General features: G+C 36.1%; 1 protein-coding gene across 1 annotated transcript; it reads right to left on the minus strand.

Annotated features, from left to right (window-relative positions):
- Positions 1 to 9,418: 9,418 nt before the first annotated feature.
- Positions 9,419 to 13,387, minus strand: LOC130734078 (cysteine-rich receptor-like protein kinase 44). Its single transcript, XM_057586376.1, has 8 exons — positions 12,841 to 13,387; positions 12,187 to 12,550; positions 11,932 to 12,054; positions 11,474 to 11,619; positions 11,162 to 11,372; positions 10,662 to 10,899; positions 10,264 to 10,414; positions 9,419 to 9,963 (listed from the first exon to the last, which is right to left on the minus strand). The coding sequence occupies exons 1-8, from the start codon at positions 13,297 to 13,299 to the stop codon at positions 9,613 to 9,615; spliced, it is 2,043 nt and encodes a 680-aa protein (XP_057442359.1). The 5' UTR covers positions 13,300 to 13,387; the 3' UTR covers positions 9,419 to 9,612.
- Positions 13,388 to 21,666: the final 8,279 nt, after the last annotated feature.

A 21,666-nucleotide genomic window follows, 5' to 3' on the forward strand; every position in this document is an offset into this window, starting at 1 on the left:
GTAAGGTAGCACATGATATTTTCTTTAATGATGCATGTCAACTTTCCATATCCTTCTCCTTTTCCCACTACCTCCTCTTCTTCCTAATACAACTCTTCACTTTCTACTTTTATTCCTTCACATAGTTCAATTTCTTCTTCCCAATCTCCCTCATAGACCACAGCTTCCGGTTCTTTCTCCTCTATCAATAATTTGTAATTCCTAATCAGATTCCATAGTTGATCTAGCAAGTTCCTCAAATCCATCTCAAATAAATACACATCTCATAATTACTAGATCTAAAAATGGCAATGTTAAACCTTGTTTACATCCTACTCACTTTCTCACTCTTGTGGAACCTACAATGTTAAGCACTCTTTGGAAATTAACACCACAATTATTTGCTGCTATGCATAAAAGTTAATGCATTACAAAGAAATTCTAGATGGTCTCTTGTTCTATTGCCTCCTAATCGGAAACCTATTGGTCGTAAAGGGTAGATGATTTTCCTTTGAAGTTCTTTTTTCACCAAGGCACTGGTTGGAGGCTTATCCAGTCCCAATCCAAATCCTAGCTGGTATACATCCCCAAACTCAGATAGATCAGGTGCGCCCTGCTTAACACAAATGAAAAACACTTTCTAATTAAGCTTCAATGTACCTATTATTTAGAAGAAGCACAAAAAGTTAGCTACACTACTACCATACAAAGCTAGCAATCGGCATTATGGTTTTAAATTACTGTTCAATTGAGGTCTCAGTTACCCCATGATCCTTGAACTTATAGGAAATTGGGAGCAGATGTGACCATAATTACATTCATGGTAAAGGTTTGGAGACTGCCAAAACCTTGATGTTGCGGCTGCAATTGTCGTTAGAGACAACTATTTAAAACAATGATTAGGATTTTAGAGAAGTCTCGAATTGACCAAATTTAATGTCAGGCTAAATAACTTCTTAGGGTAGAACAATTCTCGCTCATGAACTAGTTTTTGAGTTAGAGTTAGGTCCAACCTGAATTTTAATATATGATATAAGAACTTATCAGAATTTGTTTATCGGGTCATTCATAAATAGGTCACCCAAAGATGTCTAGTCCCGCAATATTTACAACCCTCATCTCCAAACTAATTTTTCAATTCGAGTTAAACTCGACCCAAATTCTAACATATATCATTAATTTCAATCATCGGAGGTACATTAGTTACGAAGAAAAAATGTGCCACTAGACCCACCTCTGGAGAACAAAATATAGTAGGGGATCAAGGCTGTTGGATAAGCCATATAACAACTAATCTTATGAGGTAAAGCAAGAAAACAATAGATATGTCAATTTCATGTCTTTACACAATAACACAAGAAGGTACAAAGGTACATATAATTATTAAAACTAGGGCGCTGTTTTAGTGGGGGTTTAAATGGCACAAAATTATTGATGATAATAGCTACAGATCAAAGGGGAAACATGACACTTCAATTAGATTGGTTGAAGCTTACTGAAAAAAAAAAAGAGTCATTCTCTATAATATACACTTCAATTAGATTGGTAACACGTATCATTAGTGATGAGTGTGTATATATGTCCAAGCGCATTGTGTCGTTCTGGGTCATGTTGGGATTATTTTGTTGCGAAAATACCAAATATAATCGGGAAATGTCATCCTTATAAGTGTGGAAACACATTATACATTTCAAACTTTTATGGTATATTGAAAGGGCAGAGGGGATGGCATGAATGTTTATAGGGGTGACATTACAATCAATTCTCAATAAAATCACCTAAAACAAGGATAAAAGATAACTAAATTGTGTTTAATATATTTTTGTCCTTCTAAAATAGCGAATTATTGGTTTTGGTCCTCCATCAATTTTTGTAGTGGTTTAAAACCATCACTAACACATTTTGCTAGTCTAACCTTCCCGGCCACGATTTTTTCTTTATTTTATCTAAACTATGCATTTGACATCGAAATAAGAAATTTTATGGATACTAGGAATTATAAGAAAAAAACTAAATAGAAATAGACAAATAATTAGCGGGTTCTGTTGTCTCTATGATTACTTTTTAGGGTTTAGAGGACAAAATTTATAGGAAATCAAAAGATGAAGCCAAAGAATATTAAAAGTTACATTTTGAAATCTGATAGTTTCTAGGCTTAATACATCATAAGGCCCCTGAAATTGTAAAGGGAATCAATTCCAGGGCCTGGAAAATTTTCGCATCAAATTGGATCCCTAAGAAATTTTTTTTAATCCAATTAAGGACAAAGTGGTCCAGCAGATGATGTAGCTCGAACTTTAGCCTACTCAGCTTTTCCACGTGGCATTTCTATTTTTTTTTAATTGAAAATTTTGAAAACTTAATTTTTTTTATTCCAAATCATAAATTAAAAATAAAAACTTAATAAATGTTAATACAAAACATAAACTAAACACTAATCTAATCTATTCAGTCCCAATTAAAAAAAAACACTCATCATTAACAAAAAAAAAGCCCAAACCCCACCCCACCAGGAAACTCAACCCGACACCACCATCAACTCTAACCCTCCACCAACCCGCAGCTTCAACCCAACCACCACCCCAACCAAGAGAAAATTTTGTACAATCGATGGGTTCAAACAAGGTTTCAGAGAGATTAGAAGCTCTGCTTTGAGGGAGGATAAGGAGGAGATTGGCTTGTGGTTGTTGAATTGCAAGTGAGGTTACCATGCCTGGTGGCAAGAGGGAAGAAGCTGATGCTGATGATGTAGAAACGGCGTTGAGGGAGGCTAAGGAGGAGATTAGCCGCTGCTGATGATGTACACACTGACCGCTGTCGTCCCCTTCTTGGACTTCCAGCCCTTTCGTATCTCCGCCTTCTTCTCCGTCCCGCTCTGGTAACGGAGGCAGATTTGGTTGATGCGGTCATCGAAGTCGTCATCGGCGGCGGGTTCAGGTGGTTCATTGGTGGAATCAAAGGGTGGTGTTTCGGATCCGGTGGCTCGGGTGGTGAAGAGGTGGAAGGGCCTGTGGTTGCAGAGACGGTGGTGATGACGTTGTGTTCGCCATGCTTTCTCTGTGTTGCGTTTTGGATCTGGGCGTCGACCCATCTTCTTCCATCTTTCTCGATCTGTCCTCTCCATCGTTGGTAGTTGGGTCCTGGGTGGTGGTGGGTTCTGGAGTGGCGGCGGTGGGTTGGCGATGGCGTGGAGAGATGTTGATGGTGTTGGGTTCTGGCCGATTCTCTAGGTTTCTTAATTATGATTGAGATTAATTAATTAGGACTTAATTAGGGTTTAATTTTGATTTTTAATTAATCATATGAGTTGGAATTAGTTGGTATTAAATAAAAAAGATAAAAGCCACGTGAAAGTGTCATATGTGTTCAAATCAAGCCAGATCAGACTCAAACACACTTTGTCCTTAATTGGATTAAAAAAAAAAGTTTAGGGACCCAATTTGATGCGAAAATTTTTCAGGCCCTGGAATTGATTCCCTTTACAATTACAGGGGCCTTCTGATGTATTAAGCCTAGTTTCTAAAATCCCAACTTTGAAATTTGAAAATATAATATCATGATTTGAAAAATAAATATATGATTTTTAATGTAGAATTTTAAAAGATATTCAAATTTATGTACCAAAGAAAGATAGTCAAATTTTAAACATCTTGGTTAATGAGATTAATGGAGGTGTACCTGTAAAAGTTATTTTACACTGACAACCAATTATATTTTATCTTTTTGCCATGTCATGATTTCTTTTTAAAAAGAATTTAACTAAATTAAATTTAAAATTCCACTCTTCTCCCTCATCGTTCCTCCCCCAACAAAATACTCCCTCCGTTCCTATATATAAGTCACAAATAACTAATTCTCTTAGATTAAGAAAAGTAGTTATTAGTAATAAATTTGTAAAAAGAATGATTTACTTTCCTAGATTACCCTTATTTACTTTTCTATGATTTTATCTCTCCAAGTTAATACTTCTAAAGTTTATCATCTCTTTCATATTAAATATGAGGGTGAACTTGGAAAATATTATTTAATGCTTCCTAGATATTAGAAAGTGACTTATATTTTGTAACAAAAATTTTTCAAAAAATGTGACTTATAATAGGGAATGGAGGGAGTAGATCTCTTTACAAAATCTTGTGGCTTTAATGGTGAAAAACCAGATGCAATACCAAATGAAATTTTAATTTTGGAGAGGTTGATTTCCATGTCTGTCGCTGAACCAAATATTGATTTCCATGTCCGTCACAAATCGGATGTTTCCTTCGGTGTCAAATTCAGCGGAGGTGGTGGTGGAGGCAAATTGCAGAGCATGAAGACTATGTCAGGCACATGACTGAAAACATTTTGGTTAATTTTCAACTTTCAAAAAAACAAATTAAAAAAAAAAGAACTTAAATAAAAACTACTCAAATTGATTATTAATCTTTTTTAATATATAATACAAATAAAAAGGTAAACCGAATTTTAAATATGTGATATTTCCTTTTATAAAAATTAATTTACTCTTAAAAGGTAATTGGTTTAACCACAAGGGGTGGCACAAGTGGTGAATGTGCATTTCTTTAAGGGATTTCGTCTAGGCTTCTGGCCCGGGTTCGATCCCCTCTGAGGTTACAAATAATACCTTTGTGACCATAGACATCACTACCGTATACCTTTTGCTTATATACAATGGGTTTGAAGATGAAAGTTTAGGAGTTTAACCACACAACTAACTAGCCACTGAGTCAACTAATTAACCGACTGAGTTATTTAACCCAGCTAACTAAACTAACTAGTTATTTACAGTGAGTAACACAACAAGCTATTTACAGTGGTAATTTGTTACAATATGTGTCCTTTGTGTGGGCTAATGGAGGAGACTTCTTTCCACTTGTTCTTTTCGTGTATGACAGTCTCGAAAGTTTGGGTGCGTGCCTTAAATCGGTTGGGTATATATTAAGTTTCTTCTATCACTGCATCAAAACATTTTCTACAATTTTGATGGGATCCTAATCCTTTTATTCGTGAAGGTCTGATGGTTAATTGAGTGGCAATAGTGAGGGGGATTTGGCTGAGTAGAAATTCACAATGTTTTCGTGAGGAGGCCTTTAATGCTGAATTGATTTTTGAGGAAAGTAGGCTGCAAGCATGGTGTTGGTTGAAGACTAAATGCAGGAATTTTAATCATATGATATCTGAGTGGTATATTGAGCCTTTGTGTTGCCTTGGTGATAGATGATGGTTGAGCACTTATATTGTGCTTTGTGTCGTGGGTACTGATCTGCTCATGGATTTTGGCTAGGATTCATATGTTGGTTCCCTTGGAGGTGCTCTATAGGCTGTAGGATTTATGTACACTTTAGGATCCCAATAAAATGTAAGAAAATGTTCTCAGGCAGAGATAGAAAAAATAGAATATATTTTTTTGGGAGATAACAGCAGAAATTCATTAATAATGTTTATAGTCCAAATCATTCATCACATTACAGATATGAATGAAATTTATAGGTTACTATCCAATCAAAATATCAAATATTAGTCAGACAAAATTTACTTAAGATGTTATAGTTCAAAAGATGTTAAACCAAACAGCAAAATGTAGTGCCACCCAACTCTTCTTCATCGGAAAAGGTCCCCAGCTATGAACCATCCTAAACTGCTCAAATTGGTTATGTAGTCATCTGAGAATCCTCAAAGGTATTGACTTCTCTGGGACACTGGGATACATAAGGTTTGAGCTTAAAATCAGTCAAATCAGGAGCTACATACTGTGGTCATTTTTCCTGCACCACCACATACCCACCTTTACCCAACCAATTTCCCTTCACGAGGACTTTACCCCAAGGGGGTTTTTCCTTGTAAGGTTTTAATATGCATTGTCCTAGAGTCTAGCTTCCAAGGGGGATTTTTTTCTTATCTTTTCTTTTAATTGAGTTGTAATTTTATTATATTGCTCCTTACATTTATATTGGGTTGAAGTACCCTTGTATTCATTGCTTGTGTCAAAAGTACTGGATTATGTTTGAATTTAATAATACTACATTACATTACCACCACATCAAAACTCAGATTTGGGGTTATATTTACATAATTTATTATTATAGGATATACGCACACACAAAAGTGCAAGTTCCAAGAAGAAAAATTGATTTAATATTACCTTTTCAATAATCCTCATTTTGGCGTCCTTGTGGGGCATCAGCTGACATAGCAGTCCAGCATTCTTCTTGATAGGTCCAGTAGCTCCAAAAATGACACCAACATTCTTGTTGGTAGGTCCAGTAGTTTTAAAAATGACGTGTGCCTATCAGCATTTCATTTTGAAACAATTAACAACCATCTGAACTAATTAATAGTACAATCACAAGTTCCAATGTAACATAATTACCTGTCACTAGAAAATGCTAAACATGGTGGGGTTTGAGCAGACTAAAGGGTTTGGGAGGATGAAGACGAAGAAATGAGTGACAAAAGGAAGGAAACTTTACTCTTTAAGGTAATGAATTTCTCAATTTCGTAAGTTTTTTAGTTTTTCTCAATGGATATGGGCCTCATTGATGGGCACCCTAATCATTTTCCTTAATTTTTTATAATTCCTTTTCTGATTAAAACATAATAATAATAATAATAATAATAATAATAATAAGAATAATAATAATAATAATAATAATAATAAGAGGGGATTTGGGATTTGGGATTTTGTTTTCTGGGTTTGAGGATGATGATGATAAGATGAAGATTTAATTTGGGATTAAGTATGATGATTTAGGTGAAGGATTTAATTTAAATAATGAGATTTAAGGGTTTCATGGCAAACCCATGAAGTTAATTCCCTTTCACATCCCGTAGTATTCCGGCACAAAATCTCAATCCGTGCTTCTTCGCACTTCCATCTATATTTTAGAAATTGAGCTCATTTTTCATTCCCTGAAACAAAAAGTAACAATAAGTTCAGTAATATAACAAATTTGTAACATAGAATTTGCTACTGAGAAATCAATAAGAATGTGTGAAGTGATCCAATTGATTGAATAAAATGAAAAGGTACGATGAGTTTTGCTTACATACACTGGGTGTGAAGATGAAATCTTACGAGCTAAACCACACAACTAACTAACCACCGAGTCAACTTACCAACCACTGATTCAACAAATTAACCGACTCAATTATTTAACCCAACTAACTAAACTAACTAGTTATAAACAATGAGTAACATAACAATTTACGGTGGTAATTTGTTACAATATGTGTCCTTTGGGTGGGCTAATGGAGGAGACTTCTTTCCACTTGTTCTTTTCGTGTATGACAGCCTAGAAAGTTTGGGTGCGGACCTTAAATTGGTTGGGTATATATTCTGTTTTTTCTGTCTCTGCATCAGAACATTTTCTGCAAAATATGTTTAACATGTTGTATTTCCTCAAGATCATCTCCAGTCAATACTATATCATCAACATAGACAAGCAAGATGGTAAGGTGGTTGGCTGTGTGCTTAACAAACAAGGAATAATCTGACTTGGATTGTGTGTAACCAAGTGAGATCAAAGAGGATGTAAGCTTGGAATTCCACTGTCTGCTAGCCTGCTTCAACCCATATAGAGACTTGACTAACTTACAAACTTGACCAGAATGACTTGGCCTATATCCTGGTGGAAGAGACATGTAGACCTCTTCATCTAAATGTCCATGCAGAAATGCATTATTAACATCCAGCTGTTGCAAGTGCCAGTTATGTGATGCTGCCATAGCAAGAACTAATCTCACTGTGGTCATCTTAACCACTGGTGAAAAAGTCTCAAAATAATCAAGACCATGCTGTTGAGTGTAACCCTTGGCTACTAACCGAGCTTTGTACCTTTCAATGCTCCCATCTGCATGTCTCTTGATCTTAAAAACCCATTTGCAACCAATAGGGTGTTTCCCAGGTGGTAAATCAGTTAGAACCCAAGTCTGAGTATTTTCTAGAGCAGTAATTTCAAGGTCCATGGCATTTCTCCAACATTCATGCTTCACTGCTTGATTATATGTATGAGGTTCAACTTCCTGAGAAACAGCTAAAGCAAACCTTCTATGTGATGGTGAGAGTGTGTGATAGGATATGTAATCTGAAATAGGATAAGAGACACCTGAAGAGGAAGAGGCCTGAGAAGAAGTATGAGCTATGTTACAATGATAATCTTGGAGATAAGAAGGTTTTTGTGTTTGTCTAGTGGAATGTCTCAAGGCTGGTGGCTGTGGTAACAAGGGTGATGAAAAGGGTGAAGAAATGATGGTAGTATCTGGCTCGAGTTGAGCTGGCTGTGGGGGAGTGAAATCATCTGAGGAAGAACTAAGATCAGTAGGGAGTGAGGGAACAGGGAACAAAGAGGATAGTGATACTGTGTCAGTTGCTTGAAAAGGAAAAACATTTTCATAAAAAATGACATTTCTTGAAAGAAAAACTTCTCTAGTGTTCAAATCAAACAAAAGATATCCCTTGACCCCTTCTTTCTGTCCTAGAACAATGCATTTCCTAGCTCTTGGTTGAAACTTTGTTCTATGTGCAGTAAGGGAAGTAGCATAACATAAAGAACCAAAAACCCGTAAGTGTTCAATGTCTGGTTTCAGGTTATGCAAAATGATGAAAGGAGATGAGTAAGATAAAACCTTGCTTGGTAAAAGATTCATTAAGTATACTGCATGAATCACAGCAAAAGACCAAAATTCAAGGGTCAAGTTAGATTGCAGCATAAGAGCCCTAGCAATATTCAGGATGTGCTGATGTTTTCTCTCCACAACACCATTTTGTTGTGGAGTTTCAACACAAGATAATTGGTGTTGAATTCCATGCTGTGAATAAAAATCAGTTTTCAATGAATCTCCACGATCTTGCGAAACAAGGGTGGAGACTCTCTCAATGCCCAGATTCTCTTATGGCCAAATGTCTCCAAGAAATGAACTTCCTTAGGTCTCATTTCATTCACGCGGTCCTGAGAATTTAACAAGCGCACGAGATGAAATTACATATATATTTGATCTCATTACTGACAGTTGATTCAGGATACTTTTCTCAAATTTTAAAGATCCTTCTTCTCAACATTGGAATTTGGAGGTGTGGACTAACTGGTGTAGGTTGCAACTTGCAAATAATAATGATGATTTTACTTTGGATTAAATCAGTTTTTGGTACCTGAATTTTGGCCGAATTTTGGTTGTCGTCCCTCATAGGTGTAACTTCCCCTTGTATAACACTTGGGAGTCAGAGATACAGCAGAGTTTCCAGCACTACTTTCTCAGTTATAAACCAAGCTCATTTTAGACCAGTTCTTTCTCCTTAAAACAAGGGTGTTAGTTTAGTTAATTAAAAAGGTATGAGAAAGTTGGTTTCCACTCAAGTAAACAAATTGCTAACAGGTGCAACACAAACTCAGAACTCTACATCAATAAAGAAATACATTAGTGTGGAAAGAACACAAAGTGGAACTCGTAGCCAACTTCTCAAACCATACACTTCAAAACCAATTGAATGTTATTACAGTTTCTGATTCACTTTCAAAAAATAAGATCCATGGTCTATTTAACCAAGTCTTTGCACGAGCAAATCCCAAAACATTCCTACTTTGGATGAAACATTGATGATAAGTGAATACTATCATCACCCCAATGACCAGAATCTAATTAACGAGGGTACAGGTCAGTAATTGAAGCCTCATTTATTGACTTTTGAGGTGATTTATTCATGGAATCACTTGATCTTGTTGCCCCTGAATTATTTTCCGACGAAGAGGTGTTTGGGAGGCTTCTAATTCTACTCTCCATAAAACTTCCAGGTTCTGAAGGAACTGGTAGAGTGAGAGAATAGCTGCTAAGCATGAGTGCAATGGTAGCCATAGGTGGTCTATTGGCCATGTTTTCTTGAACACAAAGTAGACCAATGTGAATGCATCTTATCATTTCACTTCTTGAACTGTTGTTTAATGTTGGATCTATAATATTTGTAGGTGTCCCCTCCCTCCAGTTTCTCCAGGCCTGCAAGAATTTTCTCACTTATAAATAACTGTATACTATTAAGGGTGCTTTTAGAAAAACTTATTTGAACATAAAACATTTAAGCTGGTGTTTGATTAAGCATATGACCTCACTATACATTTTTTTGAGCTTATTTTGATAAATTTCCATCTTAGCTTATAAATTAAAGTATTTATTATCATATAAGCGCTTAATTAAGCGAAGGTCAAGTATCCCAGTCCTATATTAATGTTTAGGAGCCATTAATATTCTAATTCATAATGCCAAGGAAGAAACAGCAGTGAGAAAAGAAAGACTTACAAAACTCAAGAGATCCTCCACATTCTCGCCATGACGAATGCCACTGTTTTTTTGACCACATATAATCTCAAGAACCAGCACTCCAAAACTGTAGACATCTGATTTTACTGAAAATTGTCCATACATTACATACTCTGGTGCCATATATCCACTACATGCCAACATGGACAAACTTAATCAGTAAACAATAAATGCTATGATCTGTTAAAAGATTAAGTTTTTAACTATTTCAATTGTCACATGTGACAGATAGTATTTATAGCAGAGTTCTAATTTTGATTTCATGTTAGTGTAAAAGTATCAATACATGACTGAGTGATAATGTAAAAAAAAGTTGTTAGTTGATTCAAATTTTGCTCTTATGACAATAGTAGGCTCTAACACATTCTAGCACTTACTAGGTTCCAACAATTCTACCCGTATTTCCTTGTGTTTGATCCACTACAATCAGTCTTGCCATGCCAAAATCTGCTATCTTAGCATTCATTTCTTCATCTAGGAGAATATTGCTTGCTTTGAGATCACGATGTATAATGCGCAATCGCGAATCCTCATGAAGGTAGAGAAGGCCTCGAGCAATCCCCTGTATGATTTTGTAGCGCCTTTCCCAATCCAGTTGTGCTTTCCTTGTTGGATCTACATGTACACCAAAATCGTGTGAATTTTAAAGCTATATAAGTAGTTAGTCTTTGTCTTGAAACCAGAATTGAAGTATACTGGCATGTTTGGAATTTCATTTGATTTCCACATTTAAGTAGAATCAAATTTTACTGAAGTGGTGGGGAGAAGCTACTTCTAGTAGGTTCCGAGAGGTAAAATTGATTTTGAGTGAATGAAACGCAAACTCAAACATGCTAGTAATAGAAAAACAATATAACTATGCAATATTTTAACTTACCAAATATTATGTAGTCAAGACTTTTATTTGGAACATATTCATAGATTAGGAGCCTTTCTCTCCCTTCCAGACTGAAACCAAGTAGCCTAACTAGATTTCTGTGTTGAAGCTTAGCCACTAGAAGCACTTCATTCTTAAACTCTGTATCTCCTTGGCCAGAATTTATTGACAATCTTTTGACAGCAATAACTTGTCCATTAGATAGCTTACCCTGAACATAAATTTGTATCAGGTACAACATTTTTGTCATAGCCAAGCATGTTATGCTATGTTTTGATGAACATATATCTGAATGAAACAATGTTATCTTACCCAGTAAACAGCTCCGAATCCGCCTTCTCCAAGCTTATTAGAATCCGAGAAGTCATTCGTAGCAACTCGTATGGTGTCAAACTTGAATTGCAGTGAGTCATTGGTTATGATTTCATCATCATAACCATCATCATCTTGTGAAGGAACTGTGAAATTGGGTTAAACAAATAAGTTTTTATATGGTAAGTACAACCAAACAAGAAAATTGAAAGATAAAATTTCTAAATGTGAAACAAGAAGGAAAAGTCATTAAATCCCTGCTTCTCCTTCATTTTAAACTCAATTTTACCATCATCAATTTTATCTGAGTTATATCTGTCAACAATCAATTCTAACAATGCTGATCCAAACAACACTTGTTCTCAAAATGAGTTATGTCATTGTATATCCCTTAAAATTAATAAGACTATGTTCATGACAAGTGACAGTAAATTCATGCTTGGAGGCCTTGGACTTACTTTGAACATTTTCTCTTTGCTTCTTCACTCTTAAATAGATGCAGATAGAAATGAGCAGCAAAGCAACAACAACAACTGGAACCGCTATGGCTACTGCAATAATTTTAGATGTGTTGCTCTTCCCTGCACAAATCAGAATCCTTGGTGGGATATTTGTAATTTTGTATACAATCCAAAAACATGAATGAAGTCAACTCCTGGTTCATTTTGGGTGGCCCAGATTTAACTACAACATTGAATAAAATGAGACAGTACCTTCTGAGGTAGTATTATTAGTGGATGCTGAAGTTGGCGGTGTTGATAAGGATGGCGGTGGTGGTGGTGGTGGCGGCGTTTCATAGAACGGGCTGATTTCATATCTAATATTACAACTTGGTCTAATAACTCTCCCACCTATCTTACTATCACAACATCCTGGCAACTCTCCAACAGCCCCAGACAAGCAGTCATCACATTGAAGGCTAGACAGATCAGGAGTGCACTGCACCAGACCATACAAATCTAGAAAATCTGGACCAGAAACATTTCCAGTAGCATACTTTAAACGTGAGTCCCCTGACTTAGCCGTGTTTCTCAAACTATACATCAAGTTCCTCAGCGCTTGGTTGAACTCATCCGCCTAATAAAAAATATAATACAAAATTATTCATATGACATTTATCAAACTGCTTAAGCTTTTGGAATAAGTGGATCATGACACGATATCAGAGAGAGATTCTATGGTCGATTCAAGTGGGCAAAAGTTCGATCATAGTAGCCTCTAATTATTCTAATAAAAGGAAAAATTCTCCATAAGGTAGGTGAACCTATGTATTGGCTACGCTTAAGCTCAATGGAATCATTATGTGAGAGGGCATGTTATAACTTATAAATACTTAAACTTTGAGGATAATTGATTCATGAGAACACCTTTGTTGCATTGTTAACGTTCCACAAGTACACCCCAGGACGAGTCTCCATGGTGCCAAAGATGGACCTGTTTGAGTACCTCACCATGCACTTCTCAGCGAACCCAATTGCCTCTTTTTGATTTGGACACTTTTGTGTGAGGAGGACCCTTGAGTTGTTGAGGCAGCTGAGGCAATCATCAGGTTTGAGATCGCCTCTGCAGAGTCCTATGGCTGAAACTTTGTCAATGCCTTGACCAGAGGAGAAATTGTAGAAACCATAGTTGATTTCTGTGTTGGAAAGGAGATTGGAGAGGAGGGTGTTGAGGTTGTTGTGGTAGGTGCTGTTGAGGGTGTAGTTGCCTTTGTCATTCATGCAAAAGGGAGATATGTCTGACTGGGCTCTGGCTTGATCAGACACCATGATCATGAGAAGGAGAAAGCATTGAAAGCAAATGAACCTGCAAGGAAGAACTACCATAGTGAATCTTGTGATTGTGCTCCTCTCAATGACCAGAATAAGCAATAAAACAATGAATATGAATGAAGAGCTTCTATTGCTAAATCAGGGGCCGGGTCATGTTCCACTTTATTACCAAGACTTATTGAAGTCAATTTCCTACTTTTCAATTCATGTAATTTTGTTATTAGCCAATTAGACCGGTGTCCCATTAGACCCCGCATGGGTTATAGTAACTTATAACTCTATCATAGTTAGACTAATAATAATATAATATTAACTTCAAAAAAAAAATATAATATTACTTATAAAAAATTTGTAGTTTCTAATTTACTTATCTATACAATAGCATTAGTTTATACAAAAATTTGCTAGTTTTTTAAAAATGTATCTTTTAATTATTTTTTGTTACAAGAGAAAAGTTAAACAAAGGAAAAAACTAGTCTAAGGCGTCAAGATAGAGGGACGCAATAACATAAGACAGAGGAAGCCGCTAGCCAAGAATTTCGCTGTATTGTTCTTCTCCCACGAGACATAAGCAATCCGGACCGCCCATCTTTTAATTATTAATAAAGCTAAATATAATAATTTTAAAATATTATTAATTTTCTTAATAGCATTTTTGATCCCTTACTTATCACGATTTGACAGTTCTTGTCCTTCAAAAAATTTATTAGCCTACAACGTCCCTCACGTTTACTAATTGTAACAGTTTTGGTTTTTTGTCAACTTTTATCTAATATTTAACAGTTTTAAATTAAAAAATAAATTAAAAATAAGGCTTGAATAACCGTTTTATGTTTTTTGATTAAAAATTTTATGATTTATGGTTTTTTTAATTGATTTTTTGATTAAAAATCCGTTCAATATTGGATGAAAGTTGAAGGAAAACCAAAACTACAACAATTAGTAAACGTGAGGGACGTTGTATGCTAATAAATTTCAAGATGGACCAGAACTGTCAAATTGTAATAAGTGAGAGACCAAATTTTTTATCAAGCCTTTTAATAATACTTATATGTATCAATTTTAATTTTCTAATCTTATATTTTAAATATAAATAACAGTTATTTTTGTTCGTGTAAAAGTTGTAAGAGAGTGATCTGTTTAGTTCTCCTCCACTCCAACATATTTCACGAAAATAAAGTGTACCGTTTAAGGAAGCTTATGTCATGTAGGATATCATGATCCTAAAACCACAATGTTGATGATGTTTGGTGTTGGCGAGAATGTGTTCAGGTTCATATTTCTTCAAATCAGCTTATGCCCAAGTGCTGCGCAATTGCTCTTTGCAGTAAACATATATGTGTCTTTTTTGTAGGTTTGACACCTTAAAGTATAAGAAAAAGAAAATTGCTTCTCTGACAGACAAATCCTTCATAATGCGTTTTCTACAAAATAATTGAAGGCATGCATGTTCCCTTGTTGTTTTAATTTTCCGTTGTGGAATAGTTATTCAGAAAATCAAGAAATAACTTTCCATTGTCTCTACGACTGATCTTATGCTCGCAAAATTTGGTTCATGTGTGGTGGTGTTCCTCCATATGCAGCCTTGCCTCATAGTAGTCTGGGAACTTGGCTGGCTTTTTCTTATCCATCACCAAGAATCATTTGGTGGATTTGGCTTTGGTAAGTTAATGCCAATTTTGTCCCTTCTATATTTCAAATAAGGCTTAAATAATTTTTTCGTCCTTGCAAAATGTACTGTTTTTGTTTTTCATCCTAGAAAATATTTTTTTGTTTAACATTCTTCTAAAATTAAAAGTTTTACTTTTAGTCCTTAACATCATATTTTCCATCTAACTTAAGCATAAATATAAGTGGCATGGATTAAATGGTTATTGTGTTAAATGATTATTGTGTTTATTCATTTATAATTTTGCATTAATTGTGTTTATTTTGTTTAGATTGGATGAAAAATGTCACGGCAAGGACTAGAAACAAAACATATAATTTTGGGAGGATGTTAAGAAAAATATTTTTCAAAGATAAAAAATAAAAATGATGTAATTTACAAAAAAGAAAAACTTATTTAAACCATTTTTTATAATATGTAAGCTACTTAAATTCAAAATAAGTGTTACTCAAAAAAAAATCAAAATAAGTGAATTAATAATAATGTGGAACTTTTTGCACTATAAAATAAAAACAAGTCAACGAAATAATAACTTTTGAAAGAAATCGTGGTTTATGGATTCCAAAATCTAGATAACGTGCTTGATAAATAATGCATTGTTTATGGCGGTTAACAGTTGATAGAGACTGCACTGTTGTAATGTTGAAGACTGGAGAAAGTTCAGAAAGTTCCACGCGGTATCATATATAGACAGCTAGTATTATTATGAATTTATTTATTATTTTGTTTGAAAGGAGGGGCTAGCCCTGATTATTACTCCATTAATTATGAATTTATGATATTGATACCAACATCCTTATCATCTTCATGATAAATCTTCATACATAAAATATGATAAAAATGTTTAACCCCCTTAAATATAAATCTTTTTTTTTAATAGCCCTTAAATATAAATCTTTAATCAAATAAAGGAGAGAAATTGTACCCCCCAAAGAAAAAAAGGAGAGAAAGCAACATGCAACTATTTTTTTTCTTCTTTTTTTAACAAATATGAACAATCTTTAATTTTATGTTTTACAATTAACTAGTACATGATTACGGTTTAAAAAGACTTGTTTGAGGTTAAATTATAAGGGCTTCCTATAAGGATGTTTTAATGTTAAGTGAAAATATTGGTGTGTTAATAATCTTTACTCAAGAATTGTAGCATACAGGCCACTAAAAAAAAACATTTGTGGCGGCATTTATTGCAGTTTGTAGCGATTCTAGCTGCCACTAAATATTTACATGGCTGTCATTGTGTCTACCACCTTCCTGGATGCCACAACTGTATTGTGGCAATTTTTCTCCCAACCGTTGTTTTACATGCCACAATAATTTCTAGTGGTTTTAGACTGCCACATTGATCGGTAACAAAAAGCTTTTTGTTAGGCATGTTCTTTTTTGCTTGAACAATTAAATTCTCTTTAAATCATATTACTATCAAATTAATGCACGAATGTAACTGTTAAATTCTCTACTAAATTATATTAATATTATTAATTTCAGTCACTTTATCTCAACTAAATCTTAGTATTATTATTTATTTATTCATACTTCAAAACTTTGTTTGATTTTGGACTGGTCGAACCTTTAAACTAATAAAAGGTCTAGTCCAGGAAGCGAATTGGTCCATAATGATGCCATGAGAGGCGGGGTGAGACGTTGTCCATCAAAGCCATTGTTACTGTGACGAGAGGAGAAACCTACTTGGAGAGTCGTGCAATATCTGCTCTATCAAGGGACGGAACCACCAGCCTGTGACTAGGGATGGGAATGGGTAGGGTCTGGGTAGGGTACTATAGTACCCATCCCCATACCCGCGTTTTAAAAAATTACCCATACCCGTCCCCATACCCGCGTGGGTAGCAACTTGAATGCCCGTCCCCGTACCCTCTGGGTACCTATTTGCCCGTACCCGTGCCCATTACCCGGAATTTAGCTAACCAAAATATATTTTTCACTATTTTTGTTAATAGAAAACAAAAATAAAACTAAATTTTTAAATAAAAAAACACTAATAAAAATACAAAAGATTATTCAAATACTTAACAAATAAATCATTAAACTAAACATATTTTTTTTAGAAGGAATAAACGAAAAAGATATAACTTTAAATTTATAATTTTAGATTTATAATATAACTCTAAAGTTGTAGGTTAATAACTTACAAATTTTAAAAATACGTGGGAGTAAATTAGCAATGATTATGAATACCTTAAATACTCACCTATTTGTTAAAAAGAATTTATGAAAGCTATAGCTTAAGTTAATTTGTTCATATATTACCAAATAATATTATTATTATTATGTGTGCGGGTATGAGGCGGGTTGGGTACTATAGTACCCATACTCGCACCCATACCCACTACTTTTTACGGGTAATTACCCATACCCAACCCCATACCCATCTAGCGGGTTTTTACCCTACCCATAGTGGGTATTTTTTGCGGGTACCCAATGAGTCTGAGACCCATTGCCATCCCTACCTGTGACTTGAGTAGACACTTAAGATATATTAGGGAGCGTACGTTTTGGGGCGAGCTCAGACCTTGTATGGACTCGTGGGCCAAAAGATTATGAAGCCCAAAAATCAACTAGAGAGACCACCCACTATAAAAGGGAATATGCCTAATCTTGAATGATGATTTTTTTTTTACCATTTACATAAAGCGGCTTAATTATTACATGAGCTTACTTACGTTGGGGTTTTGAACTACGTCATTCTTATTACTCACTGGACCGTCTCACGACCTGGACCGGGTAGACATGGCACTTCCACCAGGCCGGTCAGGTTACTCCAGGACACTCATCCTTCCGGAATTACTCTAGAGTTAGTATGGACATGATACTTTGACCGGACCTGTCAGGTTACTCCAAGAGATCCATCCTACCGCAATTACGCCAGAGTCAACTCTATAGTCGGATCTCCTTCAATCACGGAAGCAATCGAACAGCTCGTAATCATGGCCTGATCAAAGGGGAAGTCAAGCCGTCCAACCTAATTAGCGCAACCTGTGGACCGCTCCACGACTTAGACCAGGCGAACATGGCACCTTAATAGGCCGGTCAAGCTGCTCCAGAGACTCATCCATCCACAATCACCAAAAGGGGCACAATCATCGGCAATCACTCAAGAGTCAACTCAGTTTTAGGGAATCTTTCCGCAATCACGCAAGAGTAAACGTGACAGTCAGATAGGTTGCAATCTCGGCAAGATCAAGGAGAAAGTCCAGACGTCTAGCTTAATTCGCGCGGTCTGCTCCCTTTTGTCAGCTGACTATGTAATAGACGAAAGGGTTAGGTTTAGAGGATCCACCCACTATAAAAGGGGGTCCCCACATGTATAGAGATCCATCTTTTTCATACTTGAGAAATATACCAGTCTGTTTCACTTTGTCTAACTGACTAAAAAGTTATTTGTAAACACTCACCAAACGTGAATAGATTTCTCATCGAATAATATGATTCATTCCTTTGTTGATAAATACATCTGTGCCTTCATCAATTAAATACTTAAATTACAGTTGTTTTCTTTTGCAATTATATAGGAAGGAATCAGTGCCGGATGGCAGATCAAATGAAAATGGAATTGAAGAAGATGAAGGTGGTGATTGAAGGATTTAGGATCGAGTTGGCTGTGTTGAGGAAGCGACAGCTGAACAAAATTGAGGTAGACCTCAGAGCAGGCTAAGCTGGAGTTTAATCAAGTGTTGGTCAAAATTGTGGCCACTGACAAAGAGGCTGCTGAATTATTGAAGAAGGTCCATAAGGTTGTTGAAGAAGGTGGTGAATATTGTTAGGGGAGACAGGGGAGCCCATGGGCCGAGGAGCAAGACACACAAGAGATATCGACGCCACATCTTAACCCAAAACCTTAAGACATTAGGTTTATGGGTCACATCTCTTATAAACTCTCCCTCTCACCTTGACTTCTTCGATGTGGGACTTGACTCCAACACTTGATTCCAACAATCTCCCCCTCAAGTGTGAGTCCCTCAACCACATCACCCATGGTCCTCCCGTCTGCGGAAGCTATCCACCTTGCACCGCCGTTCGTTGCCAACGGAACCCGCCGCCTAGCCACACTGCTAGGAAGACTTTCGACACAAGGAGCTGTCATGGTCCCACGAACCATCGGCTCTGATACCACTTGTTGGGAGAGACAGGGGAGCCCATGGGCTGAGGAGCAAGACACCCAAGAGATATCGACGCCACATCTTAACCCAAAACCTTAATTTGTTGGGGAGAGTTACGGTGAGGACCCATGGGCCAAGGCCGAGAGGAGACACCAAGGAGATCTTGGATACCACATCTTAACCCAAAACCTTAAGGCATTAGGGTTATGGGTCCACCTCCTTATAAACTCTTCCTCTTACCTTGACTTCTCTGATGTAGGACTTGACTCTAACACTTGATTCCAACAAATATATGTATGAAGAATGAGGTGATCAACAAGGATTTGGAGAGTTGTGCTGCTGTATGATAATATTATTTTTAGTAGTTAAAAGTTCGATATTGTAATGTATTTGATTTGTGTTGTTACAATTGCAATGTACCAATGCTGGTCAATTCACTTGAGACGATATTAATTCATATGTCATCCATATGTGCTTTTGAATGTGATGGCTTCTTCCTTATTAATAGGGGTTCAATTTGAGTACTTAAACATTGAAGCATAAGCTCATGTGGGAAGTAGAACTTTGCCTACATTCACTTACTTCATGGTTAATACAGTCAAGGTAAGTAGTGTGTGGTACCAACTTTCAAAAATTGTAGAATTGAGTGACTTGGTCGACCTAGTAATGAAGTGAGGGAATGCACCCAGACACGGCTAACTCATGTCCGCGGATATTTGGTTGTCCGGCTAAGATTTCGGTGTGGTGTTAGTGACTTGGTTGACCCATCACCTAACCGTCCAGGATCAAATTGTGGAGACCTAAAATATTTGATGGCGATAATCTTTAGGTAAGAAGAAGAAATAAAATGAATTTTATACTTTTCTTCTTAAAGATTGTTGCATTTTTATTCTTAAAAAAATGAAATGTATTGGTCCTTGTCATTTATATATGATGTTTAACATCTGCTATACCATTAAACACGCAGATTAACTTTCATATAATTTTTCTAGGTTAAGCAAGGTCTCAACCATGTAATTTTCCGATGTACCAAAAAAAGTTCTCAACCATGTCAATACAGCTACTACCTATACTTGTGGTTTAACAAAAATTGAAATTTCAACATAATTTTATCTAATGTGAAATACTAACACCTGACATTATCATAAAAGGATTTGGATCCTCTTGTCCGCTAAATCTAATTTATGTCATGCTTCTTCGTTTCAAACGTTTAGACTTTAGAGTCATGTAAGCCATGCTCTTTTCCTTTTTGTGGTGACCTAATTTCAACACCAACGGGTGAACATTAATGCTTATGGTACTTGATAGTTAGACAGAAGGCTTCGTTTGTTATTACCGCCCTCATTATTGCTGTCATTTTAGTTATGTAGGAAATTGACTTTGGTCTCTTTTCCTTCATCATCACAACCAAAATTTGTATGATTTATTTTAAGTTTTTGGTGCCCACTAGGGTGGGCAACTTTGTTTTTGGTCCACCGGTGGACCATCACTAATCACCATTGGATCTTAGAATATAAGAATATTCTTTAGATGGATGGTCAAGATTTAATTTCTACTAAAAGGGTAGAATTGTAATACCACCATAATCTTCCCCCTTCCCCATCAGACCTAGAACCACCCTCACCTTCAACCTCCACATCCCTGCCGCCGTGGAACCCAGAACCGAACCAACCAAAAACTCTCCATGATATCAGTCCACTTTCTTCCTCTCCTTCTTCATCTTCTAGAATCCACCAGATTGAATGCTTAATATTCATTTATGGAATCATATAGCTTGAACAAGACCCAGAGACCGTGGAAGCTTTGATCAAAGGCTCTGATTCTGTTGATATTTCTTTTAGAACACAAAATGAAAATAAAATTTATTACGAATTTATAAATTCTTTATACATAACAAAACACAAAAATTGCATAATAGAAGAGGGAAATTTTTGAACTATTACATAGAAAAAAACAAAATAAAAAAACAGAAGCTTGATCTTGATTGAGAATCTCCAGTCTTGCAGTATTGCTCCGATCTGGTTGGGAGATGAGAGGGTTTTAGAAATAGAGTAAAAGAAACAATAGAAAAGAAAAAGGAACAGCAAAAACATACCTCAAATCGATTGCATGTGTGAAAAAATCCTTATTTCCTCCGATCAAGTAGAAAAGGAGCCACCTTTGGTCCGATCTGGTGGAAAAGGAATCACCTTTGCTCCGATTTGGCGAAGTTGATGACAGGAAGTGACGGGGATGCCGGATTTCAAGGAGAAATGTGAGGTTTTTGATGATTTAAGGGAGGTTGAAGGGTTGGAGAGGGCGGAGTGTGGCAGAGGAGGTTGGTGTAGAAAATAGAGAGCCGAAGAAGAAGAAGAAGAAGAAGAGAGGGGCGGAGGTGGTGGCCGGAGAAGTGCATAAAAGAAAAGAATCGGAGAAGAAAAGGAAGAAAGTGATGGCGGCGGAGAGAGGAGAGCCGCAGAGATGGCCGGAGAAGAGGAAAAAAAAGAAGGTGATGGTGGTGGAGAGCAGAAAAGATCAGAGAGGAGAGGAAGATGGTAAAAACGGCTGGTAGCTAGAGTGGAGGAAGAGTTGAAAATTTTAGGGTTTAATTTTTTTTATATTTTTATCTTGTAAATTACTAAACACACCCTTGGT

The sequence above is a fragment of the Lotus japonicus genome, chromosome 1 (assembly GCF_012489685.1).
Source record: "Lotus japonicus ecotype B-129 chromosome 1, LjGifu_v1.2".
Classification (NCBI taxonomy): Eukaryota; Viridiplantae; Streptophyta; class Magnoliopsida; order Fabales; family Fabaceae; genus Lotus; species Lotus japonicus.

What these genes read in the sequence shown, in the direction of transcription:
- LOC130734078 (XM_057586376.1), bottom strand. Translation starts at nt 13,299, where the DNA reads ATGGTAGTTCTTCCTTGCAGGTTCATTTGCTTTCAATGCTTTCTCCTT. An exon ending in GGTAGAATTGTTGGAACCTA is followed by an intron (nt 10,415 to 10,661) that starts GTAAGTGCTAGA and finishes GTTGGCATGTAG; the next exon opens with TGGATATATGGCACCAGAGT. An exon ending in TGGAGGATCTCTTGAGTTTT is followed by an intron (nt 9,964 to 10,263) that starts GTAAGTCTTTCT and finishes AAATTCTTGCAG; the next exon opens with GCCTGGAGAAACTGGAGGGA.